Here is a 25,293-nt window from a genome sequence, read left to right as displayed (position 1 = left end):
GGCAATTATCTCTCACGTCTTTATTGGTCCCTTTACGCTGTTAAAAATAAAACATTGTTTATTGACAAACATGCTGTTAAAAATTAAAATTAAAGTTAAAAATGAAATTATGCACAGTTACGAAACCTAGATACGAAATGCAAGTTTATTGATTGCGATACGGTAACTAGTAAGTGCATCAATTCAGTTAATGGTTGGCTTAATCGGGTTTAGAATACAGAAGCAAATCAATAACGCAAACATGCAATAAGAAACATTTCATTTCTGTTACAGCGTCACATACATAAAAACGAAAACAAAAAGTAATGAAAAGTACTGCAAAAACATTCTTTTATGAAGGTACAAAGGCGTCGATGTTTAATTTATGCCTTGTTACAGACTTGTATATCAGTAGGTGTCCAGGAAAATTTCTTCTGCCATCATATTGCTTGCACTCCCCCAGGCGGTGAAGGCGTTTTCCCCACTGTATCCAGAACAATGAGACACGGCAAAATTCAAAGTGATGTCCCCAGCTGGCAGACCCACACATGTCCCTTGTACTGAAATGAATGGTTAATGAATTAAAACTTTGTTTGTGTCTATGTGCGCTCAGGCCCGCGCGCCCGTGACAGCAAGGGGGGTGGGGGAGAGAAAAGATATTGATGTAAAGACTCGTTTACCAATACAAGCGAAATTAACCTTCTCTGTAAAAAGTGCTGAAATATCACATTTTTGTTACATCAAGGTCTAACTCTCATTGTTCAGTCTAAGGTAAGTTATAGTTCCAATATACCTGTGAATGGGCTATGTAAATTGACAGAGCTTGCATCATAGTAGTAGGCGTATTTAACACTTTCTATGGTGCCTGGATTGCTGCACTCTGTGCCGTTAAATGTAAAGTACCACCGGGCACATTGGCCGTTGTTCCACTGACGGGTGTCTCCATTCCATAGGACTCTCAGAGCAGTAAGAGCAGACTTCTTGCTATATGTCTCACTCTGAAATAAAACCATTCCATAACAAAATCTCCAAAGAGTCATGGACCAAGGTATGATAACATCCCAAGTGTGACATCAGTCAAAACAAGACCAGTGTGACAGGAATGGTAGTCTTAGGAATGGATGTCCGGGGTCTCGTATGGTTAGCACCGGTATAACAGGAATGGAAGTCCTAGGAATGAAAGTCCGGGCTCCATATGATTAGTACGGGTAAGCACAAAGCAATGGAGATAGGACTACAGTTTTTAGCCGGCACCCATTCCAGTCATAACGGTGCCAACTTAGCGCTTAAAGCTTTAACCTACCAATCTGGGGAAGTTCAAGAGTGGCACGGAATAAAGTAAACAAAATTAGTGTGGTTTTGCTTGTAAAATATATCACTTAACGTACAATCAAGATAGTTTAACATTCTTAACAAATTAAGTCGACTAAGTAAAACACTAATTTATTTTGATCTAAAAAACAAGTGCTTTCATTCATGTATTTGTCCCAGTATTGACAAAAAAATTACTTTGACCGTTGTCCTTTCCGAATCAAAATTCATCACAGGGTACCACCAGTACTGGCGATTGAAGACGGGGAGCCTAAGAGCCGAAATGCCGGATGTTCCCACCACTGAAACAAAAGCAATCATTTCAGCATACACATGTAGCCAAATCAATGACGTATCTCACAAAACTTGCTTTTCAGAACGTCTCCACATAAAAACTCAGTTTTAGTTTTATTCATTAATGGTTAAATGCAAGTATATAATAGAGAAGGAGCAACCAATAAATCCGTTGTGAAATGTAACCAACCAAAGTACTAAAGTATACTACATTTTGCTGCTAATAGTCCAGTAAATAAGTGTCTGAGGTTGGAAAAATAATAATTAAGTTCTTTTTTGACTGATTCTAGTCCACTTGGGGGGGGGGGATAGAGCCCAGATTATTTCCCAATATGATCTTGACCTCCGATGATTAACAAACTATTGTCCTTTGATTTCGTACTTTTAATTTTAATTTAATACCTTATTAAGACATTCAAAAGGTGGTCATTTGAATGCGGTACTTAGTAGGAGCTACCTGTAGAAAAGTTACAAAATTGCATTTTCGTGAAAATAAAGTATGCTCAGCGCCTTTACTCTTATTTTGAGGTTCACTTTGACATTTTGAGTGACCTTGACTTCTTAAGGGTTCCAAATTATTTCACTGGCTGACCATACCTTTCTTTATTCGAAATGAAGGATCTAAGTTATTAAGGTGCAAACTTTCGATTGCATTTGAATACCCTCTTTGGCCTTTTGGATTTTGGTCAAAAAGTAGACTTTGCCATGGGCGGATTCAGGTAGGAAATGATCTTGGCCTTATTGGGGTCCTAATGTTGAGAAACCCTTTCGTGACATTTTACTTGTTTCAATGAAATAATCGCTACTATACTGGTCTATAGCGGTAATATGTCCCATAACAATCATATGCCATATTACTGTATGTCCTATGCTGTGTGCGGTTATCACACTGGAAGCGCAGCCACATCTATACTTACGAGCGCTGACGTCAACGCCAAGTCTAGTCTCTTCCACTCTTATTCTAGAAATGGTGGTCCAGCCGGTCGTAGGGCTATGTTGGCCACCCGTCCAGCTACAACTCCCTGTATGTAGGCTTATTGTAACGTCTCCGGCCGAAAAACCGTTACAGATTCCAGAAACTGAAAGCAATAATATCTATAATTAGTATTTAATATAATCTGTGGCTAATGACAAATGATCTGATTGTATAGTGGCACTATCATATAGGTTTACTTAAGGTGTTAAAATTCAGAATGTTTCGATGTCAAAGAATCGCATTTAATTTATGATAACTGTGAGTTATGAAAAATGCCCCCTTCTCCACCTACCTTCCAGTTATATACACTTTTCAGTTAATGCTCTTAATACAACTTATTCACTTATTTCAACACAAACAGACTTCGTTGGTGACACGTGTGGAAAAAAATTCTCTTGCTACTAAATCTGCAACTGTTTGGCAACTTTTAACTTAAAAGCTGATTATGTTCAAAATAAGATCCATCGAATACATGATTTTAGTTTGATTGGTCCTAGGTTTAAATATCTTTTTTCGTAAAATATAGAGATGAGACTATTTAATTAGGTACTTCGCACGCATTAACTACCCGAAAAGACGATAATTAAACAGAATTTTCACTTGTCTAAGTTTGTTTCGAGTTTCAACTAAAATGACTGTGCTTACACTCAAATGTCCTGTAGGTGTGTGGATTGTTATCGCCGTTGTTATATATGAATGCGTCGATTATCCCCGGATTTGAGCACTCATTCCCATTAAACTTAAAGTACCATCTTGCGCAGTGACCATTTCCATACTCGTGAAGCGTGCCAGTAAAGAACACTGCTACACTAGTGTCCGACGCCCGCTTTGTGTAGGTTTCCGTCTATAATTTAAGCACAGTATATAAATATAAATATAAACATGATGTTCTTACCAACCGTTATTTTGTTTAAAATGTCGCCTTATACGTTCTATAGAATCATTCTATATACTAACGTATGAAGTGAGCGTAGTTTCCCTGTGAGACTTATAAATCACTGCTACTACTACGGTTTCTTATACGACTTAAATTAAGTCCATATGCCAAAACATAATCAAAATTAATCACTCGATCAGCCATAAAAACTGAAAAAGCACATTTTATTTAAATTTCTGGTCGTAAACTTGACCTTCTCTGTCCATGTAGTTCGTAAAAGGCCGCCAAATGACGTAGCAATATATGACGCATTCCTGCTGCGCGCGCAATAGCACAATAATTCAAATGCGGTTTGGCGAAGACGATAAAAGTATATATCTAAATACATGTCATTTTTTCAGAAATATGAAACGAAAACCACTGAAAATTTTTGATATTCCCTTGAAGTTTGCTATTTGAAAGTGTATGGTGGCATTTAATCGTATGTATTGGCAAAGATTTGACTTCATGTGCGTATATTTGGCATATGTATTATTATAAATTGGCTTTATATTTGCATCCTCTAGAAAATCAACGCTGAATCTTTACATACCATGTATGCATTTTCATCTCGTGTTGAAATCTCCTGGTGGAGGGTAAACTCTTTAACGTTGAACAAAGTATATGAATCACATGACCCTGAAGAAAAAATAAGAGTAATTCATAAGAGTTATTACCGCGAGCGCACGTTTGTGTGTTGGCATCTATGGCTGATTTCTCTAGAAAGAAACATACTGTTTCTTACAATAACCAAAATTGAATCAAGAATTATATTGAAAACACATATAATGACAATAACGAGCACGGTCATATTCAGCTTAATTTACCAGTGCCGGTTGGTCCTATCTCCTCAAATGCGAAATACCCGTATGAGTTCCATCCCATGTGAGCGTCCGCCCCACCACCCCGGTCTCGGATGTGTATCTGTATGGTGAGAGTACCTGCAGCAATTCCCCAGCAAATACCAGAGACTTTGAGAAAATATAGAAAAAAAATGCGTTAAAACAGAACATCGCCCACACTCAAAATTGACATATTTCTAATCAGTGGAGTTTCTAAAGTTGCATTGCTAACCAAGTTGCATTGACCTGTTTTATAATCACTCATCTCAGCGGGACGTCTGATGATGATGATAAGTTTTTTTAGCTCACTATAGAATACAAATCTGGTTCCTGTGATGTACCCTATACTATAGCAATTGATTTTATTTGTCAGCAGTCATCTGGTTTCCTGTGCCAAGTAAGCCGAAATCAGACGGGAAACACACCTTAAGTGGACCTAAAGGTTTGAGACGGTTAAACATTTTTTTCCAAGTGTCCCAACACAATTTAATGGTTATTATTCGATATGCAGTAGGTCCCAGAAAAAGTATTTTAGCAATTGCAGATTAATTTCGAATTAAAATCAAGTGTATGTTGGCTTTTCGATTTTTGATACTGAATTTCCGCAGATGGCGTCCTATATCTTTTTTGGACATTCAATGTTGTATGTTCTGTTTTTTTTTTTTTGGATATTCTGGGTAAAAGCTATTTGTGAAATTTTGACCTCATCACCAATTTTCTACTTTTTACTGATCTTAACTCAAAGTTTCAAACACAAGCACACATAAAAAATGTCCATAATGACATAACGTCATATTTTAAGAGCAGTTGTTACATGCAGGCAACAAGATTTCCGAGAAACAATCCCGTCGATAATACAAAAACATGATTTCTAACATGACTATATATAATTACATGATCCGTGCTCGTGCTTGTCTCTGCGTGAGGCATGATACTCCACAAATTCAATGGTGCCTGGGTTGGAACATTCTGCCCCGTTAATCTTGAAGTAGAATCCAGTGGCACAACCGTTGCACGCTATGGCGGCGCGGATTGTTCCACTGTAGGAAATTCGAAGCCCGGTGCTGGACTGTTGCTTTACATATGTGTAGCTCTGGAAGGCAAATAGATGTAAAGGTTAATCATTTTCGACGAAATCATCCCTTGACTCAAAACAATGAAAACACAATTCCACGGAAACGATCTCCTCTTCCTTTTAAGTATGCTGACAATTTTTTGTTTTTCTGATCGAAATAATTATGACTGAAAGGCACCCATTAATGGACAATCTTCGAATTTATGCAATGATTGGACACATACACACACACACATACACACACAGAGAGAGAGAGAGAGAGAGAGAGAGAGAGAGATCAACATCAGCCCCCCCCCCCCCCCCCCAACATTCCTTACCGGGCCGTCGCCGTTTACGCCTCCAAAGCTGCTCGGATAACCTTCGTAATGAATATTGGTCACCGGTGCTTCGTCACAATCTTTCGTATTTCCTAATAGATTCACAAATTATGGCTATCAGCACTTAGCTCTTGTTGCTATATTTTGAATTTTATGACATACTATGTTGAATATACCACAGGCTGGGAAAAAACGGGCCTCTTGGGCTTACTTACGGTAGAAACTTTCAAAACATTGTTCAATATACTTTAGATTAGCAGGAATCAAACCACAATATGCAAGACAATCGTAGTTTTAAAAAATTCTTTATCATTCCCTGATTCAACAGGTTTTCCCTAACAGGCGACAAACTCTTTACTGACATGGAATAAATGCAACAACTCCCATCCCCTCCCAATATGGTGAAAAGTATTCTCACCCAAACAGACGGCCTCTCCGCTGGTGCAATCCTCACGGCAGCGAGAAGTATCCGTACACGGCCATTCTGAACACACGGCAGTGCCACTTGACTGGTCGGTGCGGAGCGGGTTTGACTGTAACGGGAAATATATAGAAACAGCTAAGTTAGAACCAAATTCTGCAAATTTCGTGATCTTTTTTTTTATTTTCAATTTTGATAATTTAAGTTTTAAAGTTGGTCTGAAATCAGGGTAAAACGACTACGACCCTCAATAACTATGTAACAGCGCACTACACCATTCAGATCCAAACAGATCTTAGACTGGGTTCCCATACCTAGATAGATCTAACAGGATCGATCCATCTCCAAGGGGTTTCTCGCTAAGTTGCTTTCACCTTACGCGGCTTAGATGTCTGGCTTGCCTACTGAAGCTGCTAAACGATAATTAACTACCCCCTAGCAGCCTCAGTAGGCGTGACAGACATCTAAGCCGCTAAAGTTGATTGCAATTTAGCGAGAATCCCCTTAGGGACAGATCGATCAACAGTTAGTTCGATAGGGTCTGGGAATGGCCCCGTAATGATCCAGTAACCGACTGTTTGACCTGACGGCAATTCACCAATGTATTTGTCAGGGATGTTGGCTGTGCAGGCACCCCTTCCGCCTAAATAAGAGATAAAAGATGTCCAGATTGTGACACAATTGATTCTAACGGAGATATGTCAGGGACAAACATGTATCTCTATACATAGAGCACGAATAATAATATAAAGAGTACCAATCAATTCTTGGCATCCCTCCTCCTTTTTGTTCTCCTTCATTTGTTTTGACGGATGTGTCCCAAATGCATTTTAATGATTAATTTTTATTAATCAATTTTTACCTTTTTGGTGTACCTTGCAATAGCTTTTGGTTTGAAACGAAATGTATACCTTTTGATCAACTTCAGTTATAATACATTTGTGAATCACAAGCATTGATATTACACTACACAGTACTGAGTACAATTAATGCTTAGGAACTACAGACAAAAATGTTATGAATCGTTTTCAATACTAAATTCCGGTATCTTCTGTAAAAATAAAATTGCATTGTCTACTTTATGACGCGTGGTTCTTAGGAAGGTAAAGGAAGAGTGCATTGCTGTCCTTCAGACACCAAGATATGTGAAAGTAAAGGCCGATATTTTTAGAAAGAATTTATTTTTTGTCTTAAGGCAAACAAAATACTCGTATAACCCAGCTTTCTTAAAACATAATTATCTTTCATTTAAATTGTTTCGAAATAAGGTAACTAATTCAATATATATATATATAGTGCATGCCATGGCAAAGAATATTAGAATTCGATAAGCGTTTATTGTTTGTTTACTGATCTATCGGTTCTCGCTGATTGGGGTTATTATGCAATCTCGTATTATGTCAGTTATTTTCATCATGAATACTTGATAAAGAGCAGATCAATAATGTGATACTTCCACTTCGCTTGGTCTGGGAACTGGGTTTTTGCAAGAATAAAGATACGCGATGTAGATCTGCACTGCTTGCTTGATCTTGTGGTGTTTAAATCATTTTGTACCCCCTCCCCCTCCCCCCCCCCCCAAAAAAAAAGTTTTTTTACATATTCTCCTGGCTTCCCCTACAATTTTCTTCGTGCTCATAACTCATGTATACATTTGTAACTCTACTGTTTTTTGACATTAGGATTTGAAAGATGCGGTATCTCAGATTTTGACCTCAGATTTTGATCGAACATTATGTTTTTAAGTGATGGAGACTGACGAGCATAGGAGGAAAGCCTGCGCTCACATTTTATTGAAAAAATGTGAAAAAATTTTATAGAGATTTGCAGAGCCTTGTGACTCGTAGTGATATGTGCTCTTGCAAACTAAAAAAAACAAAACTGGAACCAAAAGTTAAACCAGAAATCGTGATATTGCGTGACCGGGGTACTGTGAAACGCGAATTTAGGAAAAAAGTTAACCCATTACCATAGCGTAATCATATTTTATCTATTATTTGCGGCTGGTAACATTGGCTTTGTGATTTCAAGGTTTTTGTCTCGCTAAAAAACAAAGTCATACCCATATATTTTCCGTCCCAGGGAAGTGACATGAGCCCGAGTCCAGAAAAGTCAAAATTGTCTACATGTACGTTACATAACGAACAGCAAAAACAGTTAAAATAAAGACAAGCAAAAAGGGTTGTGAAAATTTGTCTCTTTCCAACTACAAAGGTAGACACATGACCTCAATGTTGTTCAATCAAATTAAATTTAAAAAGCTATTTAAACCACACGATGAAATATTGCACCGAATCTTTACAGAAAAATGCCTACTGTTACTTGAAATAATTTGATGTACTTCTTTCCGTCATCATTATTCACGTGAAGTTTTTAAAGAAATGACTCAAACATAACACATCCAATTATATCATTACACCAAGAATACATGTACCACTACATCAAGCGTCGTTAATAATGAAAATAAAAATGAGAAATTACCTTTTACGTTTTTGCAACTATTTAAATAGCAAACAGAAGCGCCTTTGCTGTGATCACTAAGATTAAGACAAAATCACTACAAACAGGCACGATCTTTTCCGATGACAACACACGGGGAACTTTTATGTGGTCACTCACCAGCACGATGTCCACATTGGAGACCAATATTCCTGTTTTCTCAGATGACGAGTATTGGGTGACGTCCTGCTGACTATCTAACAGGTCACAGCTCTGGTCTCTCTCTCTGAATACAACCGCAGCGCAGTGACCATTCTGGGAACATTTAGTGATACATTCCAAATTGGACCGCGCGTCTACGCTGTCCAAAACCGTCGTCAAGGTTGAGTAATTTGTAAAAACTTGTTGAATTCCCGTTGCCTGGACATCTACTACATTGCCGCCACAAAGTGTGACGGTTGCCGCGTGGACATTGAAAGATAGGCAAACCAAAACACAGAAAACTGCAAAGAGCACTCTACACATATTGTCGGATGTTTTCCTCAAACTGTGCTTGTTCATGGGACATGTGTGCTTAAATAATGCCAAGCTAAGTAAGAGAACAAATTCATCCACTTTTCTACAATGGGGAGTCTTTGTCAACATCCTTTAGAATGGTAAATAAATAATTAACCAATTTATGTGCGTTCTTGGAGAACTAATCAATGTATTCAATACACCGACATGAATATCCATTGACAAACCTGATTCTATTGTTGACATTACAAGCACACATCAATCAGAGATTAAGTAATTCATACACGCCCTTCTTAATAATCAAATGAACACGGGCCAATAAAAGGGAAGACATAAAGAGAATAAAGAAAAAGCTAAGTGCAATTGATCTAAAAATATCAACATAACTTACTGGGGACCACCTAAAGTGTGTGCATCTAATCCGTTATTAACTGATATATCTTACGCAAAATTAATGCTTGGTTCATTAACTGAGTCTTAACTGTATTCATGTTCTGTCAACAAGAATGCGTCATCAAAGGTCACAATGTTTTTTTTCAACAGCTGGCATAAGTATTGGTATAGCATCGTTATTATTAGAATTAAAAAACTTTAACCATAGTCTCTAATTTTTATATCGAATTTGTATGCAGATTTCGATCAGCAAATTGTTCAGGTGTCTCTTTGAATTTTACAGGAATTATCGACCACCAAACTATCAACATTGAGTTCCAAAGCCAATAATACACATAAATTTGTTAACAATTCGATAACACCCATCAACTATTAATAATAACTTAAATAGCTCTACCAGTCTTTGCTTCATTTGACTAAGCCAAATGTATGGTTACTTGTATTCCCTGTATTTTCAATTCAAGTAAAATGGTTGAAATAGGGGTCATGATGTTAAGACACTGAAATTAGGACACAGTATAATTGCCTCGGCCTGCAATATATTACGTTGATATTTAGTACCGTGTTTGTTTATTTGACGTAGAAGATAAGTGCAGCGTCTATAGCAAGCACTAAACGCGTCAAAGCATGAAGCTCGCGGTAGTAAGTAATTGGCTTATGGATTATATAATGACGGGTATTGATTTAGTAGAAGTGAGTGCAATTACCGGGGTACCTAGATTGGCTTAGAAACATCCGTTTATGTTTTACACGCTGATATAATAGGTTTTAGTTAACGGCACTGTACATAGTCAGAACCGGCATCAGTACAAATACAGCAAAGATGACTTCCAAGTACCTGCTACTCCTGTGTTTGTTTTCAATCGCCTTCAGTGAAGTGAATGGTCATTTTCTCTTCGGACCAAGTCCGGACATCCTACCGGCCGAAGGTACACAATCTTGAACGCTCATGCGTGCATTTAAGCATCCGTCAATCTTATTTTGTATATTAAAACGATTTGATTATGAGTTTCTAATATGTTTTGTGTGTATGATTCTATGTACATGTAAGTACTTTTTACATCTGTCATCCTTGAGGTGGTAATAAATAAATAAATAAATAAATAAATAAAAGAGAACTGTGCATTTGGATTTCCGCCTTTGCAATTTTTTTAGGATTGTATTCCATTTAAATGTTAGTGGGATTTCAGATTGTACAAAAAGAATTAGGAAATCCTGAGGTGAAGAATTTGTATAATACCTAAGTACGTTCAAATTCATTCTAAATCATTTTTTGAATTCCTTCAAGATGTTTCGGACGAGTGTAAGCAGATGGCCAAGGAAGGCATCTGCGAGTACTGGAACTGTTTTATAGATAGATGGCGCTGCAGTGGGTCACATAATTTCCAGGAGAAGAGCGCTAAGAGATACTGTGAAAACTTACGACAGAACTACGCCAAATTTGATGATGAGGTTTGGATTATAAATGATTGCAAAAGTATCTTATAATCATGTCCCACCAGTCTCAAGCGTGTAGTGATTAATGCTTTTGTCTCATAGTTTATTAATTTCTATTCTTAGCAAAATTTTAGAAATTTTAACACTACTGATTTTTTTCATGATTTGCAGGTAAATGTAAATCTTAATTGTCTCTGTTGCATTACATCTGCAAAACATGAATGTATGCTTTGTTTAAAAACTGTTGTTCTAATATACACTTTTGCCAAACATTGTACATTTTCATTTATGAGAAATTTCAACACATTAAATGTTTTTAAAAAATAAGGCCTACTTTTTAATGAAATAAAACTGTCTCTTCTTCATGTGTTTGTGTGTATATTCTTTTATTGCACAGGGGAAAAGGTTTGTCAACGAATCAATCAAGTGTTTGATGCGGAAATTTCTCCCCAAATACAACGCTGATACCAACCAGTGTTTTGCATTGGAGCAGTTTGGTGAGAAGGAACACCCGAAATGTAATCTGAATTATGGTTTCTGCACTGCCGTGAAGACTAACGCAATCAGCGCCATGAGACACGTATATGGGTACGTAAGTCGAAAACGTTCGCTGTAAGCTCATGTTTATCTACAAATTATCCCCCAATTATCTTTGATTGTATGTAATTGTACAAGTGCGTGTTCAAGCGACCCACACTTGTTTGTATTGCCTCTCACTGCTGCAACCATAATAAAATAGAATGTGAATGCTAGTAATGTATCGATACGTTGACTTAGACCAACATGACAATTGTTTGGTAATGCCTCAAGTTTGACAAAGGTTTATATATTATACAAAAAATGCTTACACGGAGAATTTCATTTAATTGTTTTCATTTCAGAGCTTCTGACACCCTTCAACTTTTCAAGACGCTCTCCCTCTGCGTTAAACAAGGAATCATTGTGAGCGTTTGGGAATTATTGGTCAAAATTGTTCCCGGACTGTCCAACTTCATGCAGCTGCCCCACCAGTCTCGTTAAGATATACACTTTATACACGAAACAGAACTTCAGTTTGAGAGACGAAAGTTGTCATTTAAATCCAATTTAATCATATATTATGATTCTGTAGCAGATCGTAATTAAAGAATTTGAAGGCAAAGTGGTTACGTTATAGAGTACCTATTCTAGACATTTTCATCGAACTTACTTTTTAACTGTAGTCGTTCGGCATCAACCCCAAGCGCACTCTTTGCCCCCCTCCACCCCCCACCCCCCCCCCCCCCCCAAAAAAAAAAAAAAAAAAAAAAACTCGACAATAATCCTATTCGGAAACGGTCGTTTTTAGGAAGAACAAAACAGCAGTGAAATTGCTTCCAACAAATTATGTTAACTGATTACTCTATCGAATCTGACTTGGGCTGTGATTAAGCAACATTTACTGCTATTAAAGGGAGGATGATGAAATGCCAATTGGAAATGAACAATATTACTGTTAACGAGTAAAATGTCAAAATGATTACAATGACGTCTGGATGTTAAGGTTAAAGATTCCCCTCGTAACGGCTAAAGTCAAAATGACCATCTATCTTGCTAGAGACATATCTCTGAATATCTGTAAAAATCTATCAGCCGCCCTGGTAGAGGGTACATTAAACACGAGTCATATAGGACATAGGTGAAGTATCTACGCGCCAGGATAAAGGATGGCATTCATTGTTTCGGGCGACATTAAAAAATCAATTGATCATGTTTGCGATTCGTGTGTGTGTGTGTGTGTGTGTGAGTGTGAGCATGTATGGCAGTTAGAGAGAGAAAAGAGAGAGAGAGTCCAAAAGTAAGCTTCAATGTTCAAATTGTAGACTTTTACAGATTTTAATAAGCTATTACCAAAGATAATCATGCTTCTGTCCAAAATTAAGATGAATACGATTTGGTTTTCATTGTTGAAGCAATACTAGTACTTTTATTAGTGTCACCTTCTGTCCTCGTTAAACATGAAAGGAAGTGTACTGTGATGCCCTTAGCGGAAGTACGTACAGTGGCGGATTAAGAGGGGAGTCAGAGGAGTCCTGAACCCCCCCCCCCCCCCTTCGATTTCTGGTCCTCTCTTGTAATTAGAATTTGAATAGCTGAATCATAGTTCTAAACCGTACCAAATTACACCGTTCGCCTTCCAAAATACCACACATTTTCGGGGCCATTCAGCGGGGCCCGAACCCCACGCCAAGTGTGTGTGTTTGTGTGTGTGTCTGTGTGTGTGTGTGTGGAGGGGGGGGGGGCTTCGCATCCGCGGAACCCTTCAAATGATCCTGATCCGCCCCTGTACGTAGAATTGGTTTGTTACGTTTTTTACCACCAAAGCAAATAAAAGAGAAAAAAAAGTACCCAGTGCTTGATCTTTATTCTGATTCAGGTGAGTCATTCTTTGGAGGCGGAAGAAAAAATCATGAATACCGTGACTCTGATTTAGCCGAACTCAACATGGCAGGAGTAACTTTGTGTAACACTACTGGCTATACAATGACAACGTTGCCTGTGCTGCTGATAGCAATGCTACTCCTGGAAAGTGTAAACAGTTGTAATGTAGCAAGAAGCAGTAAGTACAGCACAATAGCAGTAGTTTCTAGCTCCTTCACACGCCTTCTCCTTGCTAAGACAGTGCCCTAAATAAAATTGTGTCCTAAAACAGGTGTTCTGTAAACATGGCAATAAATAGAGATAGATAGTATTAACTTAGTTTTGAGGTACCTGGTGCAGTAACGCTGTATATCTGTGTAAACGTGATATCTTTCAGGTTGTCGTAACGGTACATGTTACTATGTGAACACTGAAGCAATGATGTGGCAGAGCGCCATGGAACATTGTAAGAATACTTGCAACGGTAGACTGGCTGTGGTTAAGGACAATAACACCCAAATATTTCTGCATAAACTGACATCATCAGAGGTTTGGTTGGGTGGCAAGGAGGTGAATTTAACAGACTGGATGTGGATAGACCAGGAGGGTGCGTTAACTGGTATGTATAGTAAAATATTTTTACGAAATCCACCAAACTTTTTCTCCATTACGCACTCTTTCTTTGGTTTTGACTTTTTGCTCGCAATCACCAGTCTATACATTTACATCTCTTTTTCAGCAACAACATATACACACTGGAGCGGCCCACAGACATCTCCTAATATAGGACAACAACCAGATACCAATAATGGATTTAAGTACCAGCCTGCAGTAGCTCTAATGAGGGCGGGTAACTTCGTAGCTATAGACACGTTTCCATGGGTGGACAAAGACTACTTGCAGAAACAGGAATCTGGTGTTATTTGTGAAGCAGGTAAATCTGCCACTGTGACATAGGACCTATTTAATTCATGAAAAATGAAATTATCCAATTTTAATTTCGAGTCGCTGATAGATCTGATTTCTAAAATATCCAGCATAATAATCGAAACGTGTGTAATGATCCTTTAATATTACGTATACGAGCAAAAATAGTTAAACAAAAATATTTTCTTTTATGTGATGTGTACATATCATGTGTTAATTATAGCTACATTTCCAGACCAGAAAGCCAAGTGTGCAAAGGTAATCACAGTTTCCACTGGGTTCAGAACAACAGCAGGTGGACAGACATAAAGGACGAGGCATGTATTTTCATCAGTGTTCCATCTGAAACAGTCACCTGGTTTGAAGGTCATAGGTTATGCAGAGAAACTGGAGGAAAACTTATTAAGATAGACAACGACACAGTGCAGAACAAATTGGAAAATAAGCTAAACAATAACAGTGGACCGCGGTATTATTGGATCGGATTGGTTCACAGTGTATGGAGATGGGTGGACGGTAAGGGAAGCGTATTTATGTAGGCTAGCAGTGAGAATATTGAAGATGAATATTTTCTGGCCATTTTCTGTTTTCTTGTAGATAATTGTTTATTAGTTTACTTTGGTGTATGTCTAATAGACGTGTCTAATATTAAATATATCTAAAGTTCATATACATGATGTATGAATTTGAAATCAATTATTAAATCGTGTTTAAGCCCCCACCTTTGAATAAAGCAAGAGGGGCAGAAAAACTTTTCCAAGCGGTCGTAAGTCCAGTGTTACAATGGCTTTATATTTTCACTTACACATGTAATTCAAGATGATCGCCAGTGAGTCTCATCCACATTTTAACATTCTAAATAAAGATGAAATATATAATTGTATAAATGTTTATGCTATTACAACAGATGACCCCATTAACCTGATGTTTTGGAGACCAATCATGTATCCACCACATCACAGAGGACCAGCGTGTCTTGCACTGGAAGGGAATGCAAGTGACGTCACCAGAAGCTGGTTGATGAAAGATTGCAGTGAGACACTGCCGTATATCTGTGAATTTCCACTAGGTAGGTCATTATCCTGCAATTCAAACTTATCTAAATTCTCAGATACAATTGAAAATGCATTCTGGGTAATAAAATAAATCCTGAAATATAGCCGAAAGGGTGGACAGGGCGTTTTTTGCTGTTGATCAATTATCCCGAATTACTAATGCAACGGAATATAGATTGAAGGATATTAATAAACTTTAACGTTTAATTACTTTTCAATCTACCCACACGTTCAAACACGTACAAGGTAGACCTTGATCTTAAATGTTATATTGAGATACAGCCACCACTAATACCGATAAAGTAATAGTAACAAAGTATGGTGCAGAAGGAGAATTTTATTATTATCACTGTTGTTGTTTTGTGAATGAAATGTTGACAAAATCCACATTGCCTTACTCTGTCTTTGTCGTTCCAGGCCTAAAGAGTAGCTCATATAATAGTGTTGTCTCTGACAATTCCCGCAGTGAGTAAGCAAATCGCGTTTTACCTAATTTGAATCATTTTACTTTATATAGCTGCCACTATGCCAAGTGGGCCTTCCACCACGATTGCTATAGTCAATCCTCCAGTGACAGGTAATATTACAAAAATACATGAAGATATTGGAATGTGCATCATACTTTTAATTAATTTTTTTTACATTAAAATGATGAACAAAAAATATCACGGAGGACTGTCGTGTCTTGCACTGGAAGGAGCTGCAAGTGACGTCACCAGAAGTTGGGTGATGAAAGATTGCAGCGAGACACTGCCATATATCTGTGAATATCCACTAGGTAGGTCATTATCCTGCAATTTAAACTTATCTAAATTCTGAGATAAAATGCGAAAAATGCATTCTGAGGAATGAAACAAAACTGAAATCTAAAATATATATACAAAAAGATGGACAGCGCGTTTTGCTGTTGATCAGTTACCCCGAATTACGAATGCGACGGATTTTTTATTATTAATATCACTCCCGTTGTTCTGTTGACTAGAAACGTTGACTTAGTCCACGTTGCCTCACTCTGTCGTTACAAGTCTTAAGAATATCTAATCTAATTATATTGTCTCTGACGATTTAGAAAATTTGGGGAATTTCACTTCCCAGAGTGATTCGGCAAACCTAGTTTTAACTACTTTGTACCTATATACTTTATAGCTGCCACTATGCCAAGTGAGCCTTCCACCAAGATTGTCACAGGCAATCCAGCAGTGACAGGTAATATTACAAAAAGTGCATCATACCTCCCATTAAATTTTGCTTTTACATTAAAACGATGAATAAAAAATGACGTTGTTTCAAGCATTTCCAGACCTTTCTATTGGCTATTCAGTATACCAAGGACCCCCCCCCCCCCCCCCCCAATACATGAAATGAAATAAATTAACTATCTATTTCAGCTTTAATAGTAGAAGTAACACTTGGCGGATGTTCAATAGTGACCATTTTAATTATTGCCGGCGTCGTTCTTTGTAGGAAGTAAGCAAGTACCTTTGTGATATACCTGTACGTTGTATAATTACAGTAATCAGCCCTTAGTGAATGCATCATTATTATTTAAACTCCTAAGCATAAAAGGTTAGTGTTTTGGTTTTTAATAGAACTCTGCCTCATCCTAATTTCGTACCTTTAAGGCATTTTTGGATTTAATATTCAAACAATCCCTTGGAACAGCGTCGAAATGTGTTGTATAGAATGTCAAATTCGTAGATGGCTTTCAACTGCTATGCTTACTTAACGTTTATTTGGTTTATACAGATTTAAACGATGTTAAAATTTTGTTTCAAGGAAACCTTGGAAACACACCACCAAAGCCTCTGTTGACCATGCCGACAACATTAACGGGACTTACTACGATACCGTTGCGGTAGAAGGCGGTATGAATTACGAAAGACTAAGAAGACAAAGTGACCCTTGTTACCAGGGATTGGTCAATAATACGGCATCTCCCGACTCACAACACGAACAAGCGTCATCACAATCAGAATCCGTTGACATCAATGACGTCACTTACGATAACCCCATGTTTCAAGGTACAAATGGCAATGATGCTGTTTATACAAATTTCCCCATTGTCGCAGACACAAACGGCGACGTCTAAGCCCTGCAACTGGTGCAAGCGATTCACAAGTAATCGAAGATTTCGCACAGAGATTTGGCACCTACTATAATCAGGGGCGGATTGAGGCCGTCTTCTGGGTCTTCCAGAAGACGGTCAGATTTTCAAGTTACATTGACGAGTATCAAATTTTTCTCTCAGAAGACGGTCAAAAATGGAGAATGGGTCAACAAAGATAATTTGGAAGACTGACTGTCACAAAATATCTCTGGATCCGCCCCTGATAATATAGAAGATCTCCACGCCCCCCTCGGCACTTACTAGGATATGAACCTCTGTCTAGCGATAAAGCCACTGGTAGTGAGATAAATGAAGAAGAAAAGACATATCCACCTCATATCACAAAAAGAAAGAAAGAAAAAAAGGAAGTAATTATAGACAATAACAAGAAAGTTGATACATAGGTGATACAATAGAGATGATTTAAAATCATTTGTGATACAACAGAGATGACTGAAAATAATTTGTACGGGTGTAAGCAGAGCAGCAAATTGTTTTTGAGCCATACTTAACATTTTCCACATGAAAATCAGCAATATTAGTAGGAGATGCTATGCAATTAATTCACGGTCGGACTTCCGTATAACAATGTTTTATTTTTGTTTGTGGTTAACGCAGAGTAATTTTATTTATTCATGATAATCTCACAACTTTTCTCTGTGATGTTTTACAATCTTTGGAAGTATTTTTGTGTATTTTTAATCATCATTCATTTATATTGTTGCGCCTTTTCGACATTTCCCGTTCATCGTTTTCTTTTATTTTCATAAACAGATCTTTTTCACTACTACTCTATGTATAACGTAAAATGCTTCGGAATTAGGTCTGCTGTTTTAATTGCTTTTATTTTTATAATTATTATTTTGCTTTTTCATAAACATGCTGCCATACATATAGCTGGGAAGCATAAAATTCTGTATAGCTTCAATTTTTCTGTGATATAACCTATCAGCCCGATGGGTGCTCCATTGTTTAACAGCCTTCTTATCTGTTGTTAAACAGCTGACTGCCTTTGCTGCCTGAGTTTTATTTGTTTGGTTAAACACTATATGTAAACCATATCAACTACATATTTTGCACGAAGTTTAATATTGGTTTCACAATTTCCTCAATAGATAAATCGTTTTTAAAATTTCAAACGACCCGATACATTTGCTTCGTTAACTTTGTAAGACTTGGTAGTGTAACCAGATGCTATTGATGGGCATAACCATCGCATTTCCCCGCACTTCGACACACTGTCAATTAAACTGGTGATCGCCCACAGGGCCCCGATTACCACGATTATCTTAGCCACAAATTGGGTCTTGGCTATTGCTGATTCATTGTTTTACATGTCATTAAAAATTAATTGATGTTTGTGATGTTTGTGATGTGTGTATGTGTGTACATGTAAGAGAGGCATAGCGTGCGATAGAGCATGTATGGTACATAAGAGAGAGTTGAGAGAGAGACTCCAAAAGTACGTCATAATACATAGGTTAAGTCTCTTTGTGCTAGGATTAACGGATGGCATTAATTATTTTAGACGACATTAAAATAGAGAGGCTCCAAAAAAGATGTTCAAATTGTAGATTTTCACCGTTTGTAACAAGCTATTACCAAAGATAATCATGCTTCTGTCCAATATTAAGATGAATACGATTTGGTTTTCATTATTAAAGCAATACTCTTACTATAAAGTGTCACCTACGTGTATCCTCGTTATACATGGAGGCACCCCGTACACCTGAAACAACACGTACTGTGATCGTCCACAGAGGAAATATGCGGAAGTGATTTATTACGTTTTTACAACCGAAATACAAATAAAAGAAGAAAAGAAGGCAGTGCTTGATGTTTATTCTGATTCAGGTGAGTCATTCATTGGGGGTGAAAGAAAAAAATCATGAATACCTGGGCTCTGTTGTGGCCGAACTCAAGATGGCAGGAGTAACTTTATGTCACAAGGTTGGCTATACAGTGACAACGTTGCCCGTGCTGCTGATGGTAATGCTACTCCTGGAAAGTGTAAAGAGTTGTAATGTAGCAGGAAGCAGTAAGTACAGCGCAAGTAGTTTCTAGCTCCTTCAGTTTTGTTGTGAAACATGGGTGTCTTCTTGGATACAAGCCTTCTCCTTGCTAAAGCAGTGTGCTAAATAAAAGTGTGTCCTAAAACAGGTGCTCGATAAACATGGCAATAAACAGAGATAGATAGTAAAAACTTAGTTTTGAGGTTCCTGGTGCAGTCACGCTGTATGTCTTGATAAACGTGATGCCTTTCAGGTTGTCGTAATGGAACATGTTACTTTGTGAACACTGAAGGAATGATGTGGCATAATGCCTTGGATCATTGTAACAATATTTGCAACGGTAGATTGGCTGTCATCAGGGACAGAGACACTCAAATATTTCTGCATAAACTGACATCATCAAAGGTTTGGCTGGGCGGCAAGGAGGTGAATTTAACAGACTGGATGTGGATAGACCAGGAGGGTGCGTTAGCTGGTATGTATAGGAAATTAATTTTCATGAAATCTACTACCCATTCTATCTCCCCTTTACACCCTCTCTCTTTGATTCTGACTTTTTGCTCGCAATTACCTGTCTGAAACTTTACATATCTTCTTCAGCAACAACATATACACACTGGAGCGGCCCACGGGCATTTCCTTATATAGGACAACAACCAGATACCAATAATGGACTCAAGTTCCAGCCTGCAGTAGCTCTAATGAGGTTGAGAAACACGACAGAGAGGTTTCCTTGGCTGGACAGAGAATACTTACAGACACAGGAATCTGGTGTCATTTGTGAAGCAGGTAATGCTGCCACTGTGGCATAGGGCCTATTTAATTCATGATGAAAAATGAAATTACCAATTTTTAATTTCGAGTCACTGATGGATCCGATTTCTAAAATGCACAGCAGAATAGGCAAAACATGTGTAATGGTCCTTTCTTACTTAGTAGTACAGGTATACGAGCAAAAAAAAATTAAACAAAAATGTTTTCTTTGATGTGATCATGGGCGTATATCCTGCCTTAATTATATCTACATTTCCAGACCAGAAAAGCCAAGTATGCCAAGGTAAACATAGTTTCCACTGGGTTCAAAACAACAGTAGATGGACAGACATAAAGGACGAGGCATGTATTTTCATCAGTGTTCAACCTGAAAGAGTCACCTGGTTTGAGGGTCATAGGTTATGCAGAGAGGCTGGAGGAAAACTTCTTAAGATAGACAACGACACAGTGCAGAAAAACGTGGAAAATAGGCTAAACAATAACAGTGGGCCGCGGTATTATTGGATCGGATTGGTTCACAGTGAATGGAGATGGGTGCACGGTAAGTGCACATGAAGGCCAGCAGTGCGGAAATAAAAAATGAATGCTTCTTAGCCATTTTATCTGTAGATGGAACCCCATCTACTTCATTTCATGTCGTTCTTTATTTTCTAGTAGATATTCGTTTATTACTTTTATTTTTTTTATGTCAAATAGTCGAATATTAGATATACTTTAAGTTCATTAGCACGGACGTATGAATTTGAAATTAACTATTTTAAAAATCTTGCCAAAGCCACTCCTTTGAAGATTGTGAGAGTGGGCAGAAAAAACGTTTTCCAAGCGAACGTAAGCCCAGTGTGACAAGGGATTTACATTTTTGTTTTAATGTAAACGAACACCAGTGAGTCTCTGTCACATTTTAACATCCTAAATAAAGATGAATTATATTAATGTGTATATATATGGTATTACGACAGATGGCCCCATTAACCTGATGTTTTGGAGACCGATCATGTATCCACCATATCAAGCAGGACCAGCGTGTCTTGCACTGGAAGGAGCTGCAAGTGACGTCACCAGAAGCTGGTTGATGAAAGATTGCAGCGAGACACTGCCATATATCTGTGAATATCCACTAGGTAGGTCATTATCCTGCAATTTAAACTTATCTAAGTACTCGGATAGAAGTAAAAAATGCATTCTGAGAAATGAAATAAAACTGGAATCTGAAATAGCTGTAAAAAGATGGACAGCGCGTTTTGCAGTTGAGCAGTTATCCCGAATTACTAATGCAACGGATTTTAGATTCAAGGATATTGATATATTTTAATTTTTCAATTTTTCTACTCATTTAAACACGTACAAAGTAGACATTGAAGATTAATTAAATGATTTTTGCGATTCAATCACCAGTAACAAGGTATGGGGCAGGAAGAGGTACGGATACATGAGATCCGTTGCCTCTTATTATTAATATCACCGTTGTTGTTTTGTAAAGGAAACGTTGACAAAATCCACCCGGCCTCACTCTGTCGTTTCAAGCCTAAAGAATAGCTCAAGGTCATCTGGCACTGTTGTTTCTGAAGATTTAAAAAGTGTGGTGCTGCAATAAAGCAAACCACGTTTTAACTACTTTCAACTATTACAGATGCCACTATGCCAAATGGGCCTTCCACCACCATTGTTGTAGTCAATCCACCAGCGACAGGTAATATAATAAAAATACATGTAGATGTAGGCATTTGCATCATACTTATCAAATTTTGCTTAAACATTTAAATGATGAATGAAAAATAGGCGCTGTTTTAAGCATTTGCAGGCCTTTCTTTCTCAAATAAAGCTCACTGTATGCTAAATCATATTCCAGATGGTCTTTTAGTAATAACCACCATCAAGAGCGATGAAGTAAATATGACGGCATCAGTAAGTGGGACGGTGCCAGTAGGATGGGGCGCAGGTACGAGTGATACTTCACGCCTTTAACGCATAAAATGTGCTTTAAGCTCTATATAACAAAAAAGGGGTATTTTGGAAAATTCAGCAATTTTGTTTTTATCGCCAAATTACACGGGATCTTAATTTGTTGAAAGATAATGATGTATACTTTCGTGTAAGAGATTTTTGTTTGTAACTTTTCTGTCACGTCTTTATTTCTATAAGTAGGCTCAATATAAGCCAAGCTTACATATCAAAACGAGTTATTTATTTATTTATTATATACATGCAACAGCTCAAATATATCTAGTATTTTCGCAACAGTCCTTAAAATAGTATCTGAACAGAAAAATTACTATTCAGTACAGCGTATGCATCAAGAACCCCCCCCCCCCCCCCTTTCAATACATAACTGAAATAAATTAACTATCTATTTCAGGTTTAATAGTAGTAGTTACACTTAGCGGAATTCCAATAGTGACCATTTTAGCTTTTGCCGGCGTCGTTATTTGGAGAAGGTAAGATGTGTACTTCTCTGTATCTTACCTGTGGCTCGTATAAGTAGAGTAACCATATTTTAGTGAATCCATCTAAACTCCTAAGCATAAAAGGTTAGTGTTTGGGGTTTTTTTAAATTAAATTCTGACATCCTAATAACATAACTTTGAGGCATTTTTCATATTTAAAAAACTCAATGAACAGTGTCGAAATGTGTTATGTAGAATTTCAAATTCTCAGACGTCTTTTATAACTGCTATGTTTACTAACTGTTTATTTTTAATGCAGATTTGAGATATTTTTCAAATTTTCTTTCAAGAAAACCTTTGGAACACATCACTAAAGCCTCTGATGACTATACCGCCAGGCTTAACGGGATTTACGACGATATTGTTGCAGTAGAATGCGGTATGAATTACGAAAGACTAAGAAGACAAAGTGACCCTTTTTACCAGGAATTGGTACATAATACAGCATCTCCTGATACACAAGACGAACAAGCATCATCACAAGCAGAATCAGTTGACGGCACTTACGATAACCCAATGTTAGAAGGTATAAATGGCAACGATGCCGTTTATACAAATTTCCCCAATATTGCAGGCAGAAACGGCGACGTTATCGGTAATACAACTGAGGCAAGTTAATAACAAGTAAACGGTGATTGAGCACAGAGGCTTGGCACCTACTTTAATATAGAAGATATCCACGATCCCCTGCAGTCCACGGCGCTTAAGTAGGATATGAACCTCCGTCTGGCGATAAAGCCAGTGATAGTTGGATAAATGAGGAAGAAAGACATCTCCAACTCATATCACAAAAAGAAAGAAAGAAACAAAGAAAAAAATCGCCAAAACAAAAATGTTCATACAATAGCATATACAAAAGAGATGGATGGAAATGATTTGCACGGATGTAAGCAGCTGGCTGCATAAGTACATAACAATCAACATAACAAGACAGCAAATTATTTTTTGAGCCAGACTAACATTTTCCTCATGAAAATCAGCACTACGAGTACGAGATCCTTTGCAATCGATACACGATCAGACTCCCGTAAAACAATGTTTTATTTCTGTTTGTTTGGACTCGCGGAGAACAATGTTTTATTTCTGTTTGTTTGATCACGAAGAGTGCTTTTATTTATTTATAATAACCTAACGACTTTTCTCTGTAATATTTTACAATCTTTTGAAAGTATTTTTCGTGTATTTTTTAACCATCATTCATTTGTATTGTTACGCCTTTTCGGTATTTCTCGTTCATCGTTTTCTTTAATTTTCATAAACAGATATTTTTCACTACTCCTCTATGTATAACGTGAAATGACTTAGAATTAGGTCTGCTGTTTTAATTGTTTTTATTTTTATAATTATTATTTCGCTTTTTCATAAACATATTGCTGCGATACATGTATCTGGGAAGCAAAAACTCTGTAAGGCTTCAAATTTTCTGTGATATAACCTATCAGCCCGATGGGTGTTTTATTGTTTAACAGCCTTCTTAACTGAGAAGAATTTCATCGGCTGAGTTATGTTATAAGAATGATGTAATTTTTCTTCAGTCAACAGCAAATATTGCGGTTTTTTATTTTTAATTGATTTTTACCTCCAATATTTCGATGTCTAGCAGGACATCTTCTTCAGGGATAGAGGCTATCCAGGTGCTATTCAGGAGGTATACTTGCACCCCACCCACCTCTTGTCTTAGGAAAGGGAGGTAGAGGTCAGGGAAGATGGCATCATCATTTTGTTGAGACTGGCCCCTGTTCTTCTGGATAGCCTTATTCCCTGATGAGGATGTCCTGCTAGACATCGAAATATTGGAGGAAAAATTTTTTTAAATCTCAATATTATCTCAAGGCTATGCATGATTTTTTTCTGTTGACTGAAGAAAAATTACATCGTTCCTTCTTATCTGCTGTTTAACAGTTGACAGCCTTTGCTGCCTGGGTTTTATTTGTTTGCTTAAACACTATATGTAAACCATATCAACTACAGCTAACTTTCCTATCATATTCTACATACTTTGCACGACGTTTTATATTGGCTTCACAATTACCGTTCAGTCAAAATAATGTAAATTTCCTCAATAAATCGTTTTTAAATTTTCAAACGGCCCGATTCATTTGCTTCGTTAACTGCCTTAGACTTGGTAGTGAAACTAGATATCATGATGGGTATAACCATCGCATATCCCCGCACTTCGCCACATTGTCAATTGAACTGGTGATCGCCCTCAGGGCCCCCATCTCAACAATTATCTTAGCCACAACTTGGGTCTTGGCTATTGCTGATAAACATCATCAGACCATGGAAACATATACCACGTACTTTCATTATCAGGGGTAGGGAACAAGGCAAACATCAGCATAATAGGCTGCATTCAGAACAAATATGGCGACCCACTTAAAAGCTTACCGTCTTATCCGCTAATAGACACTGGATAGATTCTCCGTGGGGGAGTATTCACGTGAGTCGGCCATATTTGACCTGTGGACTAGTTAGTGCGCTGTTCTGAATGCGGCCATAGTGAATTATGCCAGTGGAGATTAAATTGCTGTGCCCCTGCTAGGACGGGGCTTGTGGGAGGCGGGGAATACATGAGGGGATTATGCGGCATTGTTTTAAATTGGTTGGCCATATTTGATTCTCGGATCAGTAAATCCGTGGATCAAATTGTTCTGAGTGGGCCCATAATAGTGACAT

At 37.6% G+C, this 25,293-nt stretch overlaps 4 protein-coding genes across 5 annotated transcripts; 3 read left to right on the top strand and 1 right to left on the bottom strand.

Moving 5' to 3' along the window:
* Nucleotides 1-242: 242 nt before the first annotated feature.
* LOC106180489 (uncharacterized) lies at nucleotides 243-9,165 on the bottom strand. The gene is made up of 11 exons (XM_013564484.2): nucleotides 8,751-9,165; nucleotides 6,129-6,243; nucleotides 5,711-5,802; nucleotides 5,213-5,411; nucleotides 4,304-4,447; nucleotides 4,030-4,115; nucleotides 3,206-3,404; nucleotides 2,502-2,663; nucleotides 1,489-1,592; nucleotides 773-977; nucleotides 243-539 (listed from the first exon to the last, which is right to left on the bottom strand). Exons 1-11 carry the CDS (start codon nucleotides 9,129-9,131, stop codon nucleotides 388-390), a joined length of 1,839 nt encoding a protein of 612 aa, XP_013419938.2. The 5' UTR covers nucleotides 9,132-9,165; the 3' UTR covers nucleotides 243-387.
* A 1,077-nt stretch (nucleotides 9,166-10,242) lies between these two features.
* Nucleotides 10,243-12,060, top strand: LOC106180494 (stanniocalcin-2). The gene is made up of 4 exons (XM_013564488.3): nucleotides 10,243-10,408; nucleotides 10,768-10,931; nucleotides 11,314-11,504; nucleotides 11,798-12,060. The coding sequence occupies exons 1-4, from the start codon at nucleotides 10,303-10,305 to the stop codon at nucleotides 11,934-11,936; spliced, it is 600 nt and encodes a 199-aa protein (XP_013419942.2). The 5' UTR covers nucleotides 10,243-10,302; the 3' UTR covers nucleotides 11,937-12,060.
* Nucleotides 12,061-13,209: 1,149 nt separating this feature from the next.
* Nucleotides 13,210-17,300, top strand: LOC106174706 (secretory phospholipase A2 receptor-like). Its single transcript, XM_087007737.1, has 8 exons — nucleotides 13,210-13,494; nucleotides 13,693-13,914; nucleotides 14,035-14,229; nucleotides 14,463-14,738; nucleotides 15,130-15,291; nucleotides 15,795-15,854; nucleotides 16,424-16,483; nucleotides 17,054-17,300. Exons 1-8 carry the CDS (start codon nucleotides 13,380-13,382, stop codon nucleotides 17,134-17,136), a joined length of 1,173 nt encoding a protein of 390 aa, XP_086863863.1. The 5' UTR covers nucleotides 13,210-13,379; the 3' UTR covers nucleotides 17,137-17,300.
* A 62-nt stretch (nucleotides 17,301-17,362) lies between these two features.
* LOC106180508 (uncharacterized) lies at nucleotides 17,363-24,825 on the top strand. 2 transcript variants are annotated; one of them, XM_013564508.2, is made up of 9 exons: nucleotides 17,363-19,422; nucleotides 19,650-19,871; nucleotides 19,997-20,185; nucleotides 20,430-20,711; nucleotides 21,130-21,291; nucleotides 21,801-21,860; nucleotides 22,020-22,109; nucleotides 22,527-22,605; nucleotides 22,905-24,824. In XM_013564508.2, the coding sequence occupies exons 1-9, from the start codon at nucleotides 19,221-19,223 to the stop codon at nucleotides 23,230-23,232; spliced, it is 1,614 nt and encodes a 537-aa protein (XP_013419962.2). In that variant the 5' UTR covers nucleotides 17,363-19,220; the 3' UTR covers nucleotides 23,233-24,824. The 2 variants fall into 2 exon arrangements, with proteins under 2 accessions (XP_013419962.2, XP_086864215.1); XM_087008089.1 differs by lacking the exon at nucleotides 19,650-19,871 and having other exon boundaries at nucleotides 22,905-24,825.
* The last annotated feature ends 468 nt before the right edge of the window (nucleotides 24,826-25,293 follow it).

The sequence above is a fragment of the Lingula anatina genome, chromosome 3 (assembly GCF_051362555.1).
Source record: "Lingula anatina isolate TDL-2025a chromosome 3, LinAna3.0, whole genome shotgun sequence".
In the NCBI taxonomy this organism is placed as follows: Eukaryota; Metazoa; Brachiopoda; class Lingulata; order Lingulida; family Lingulidae; genus Lingula; species Lingula anatina.
The sequence above is the reverse complement of the archived record's forward strand: the minus strand, read 5'-3'. Positions and strand labels throughout refer to the sequence as shown.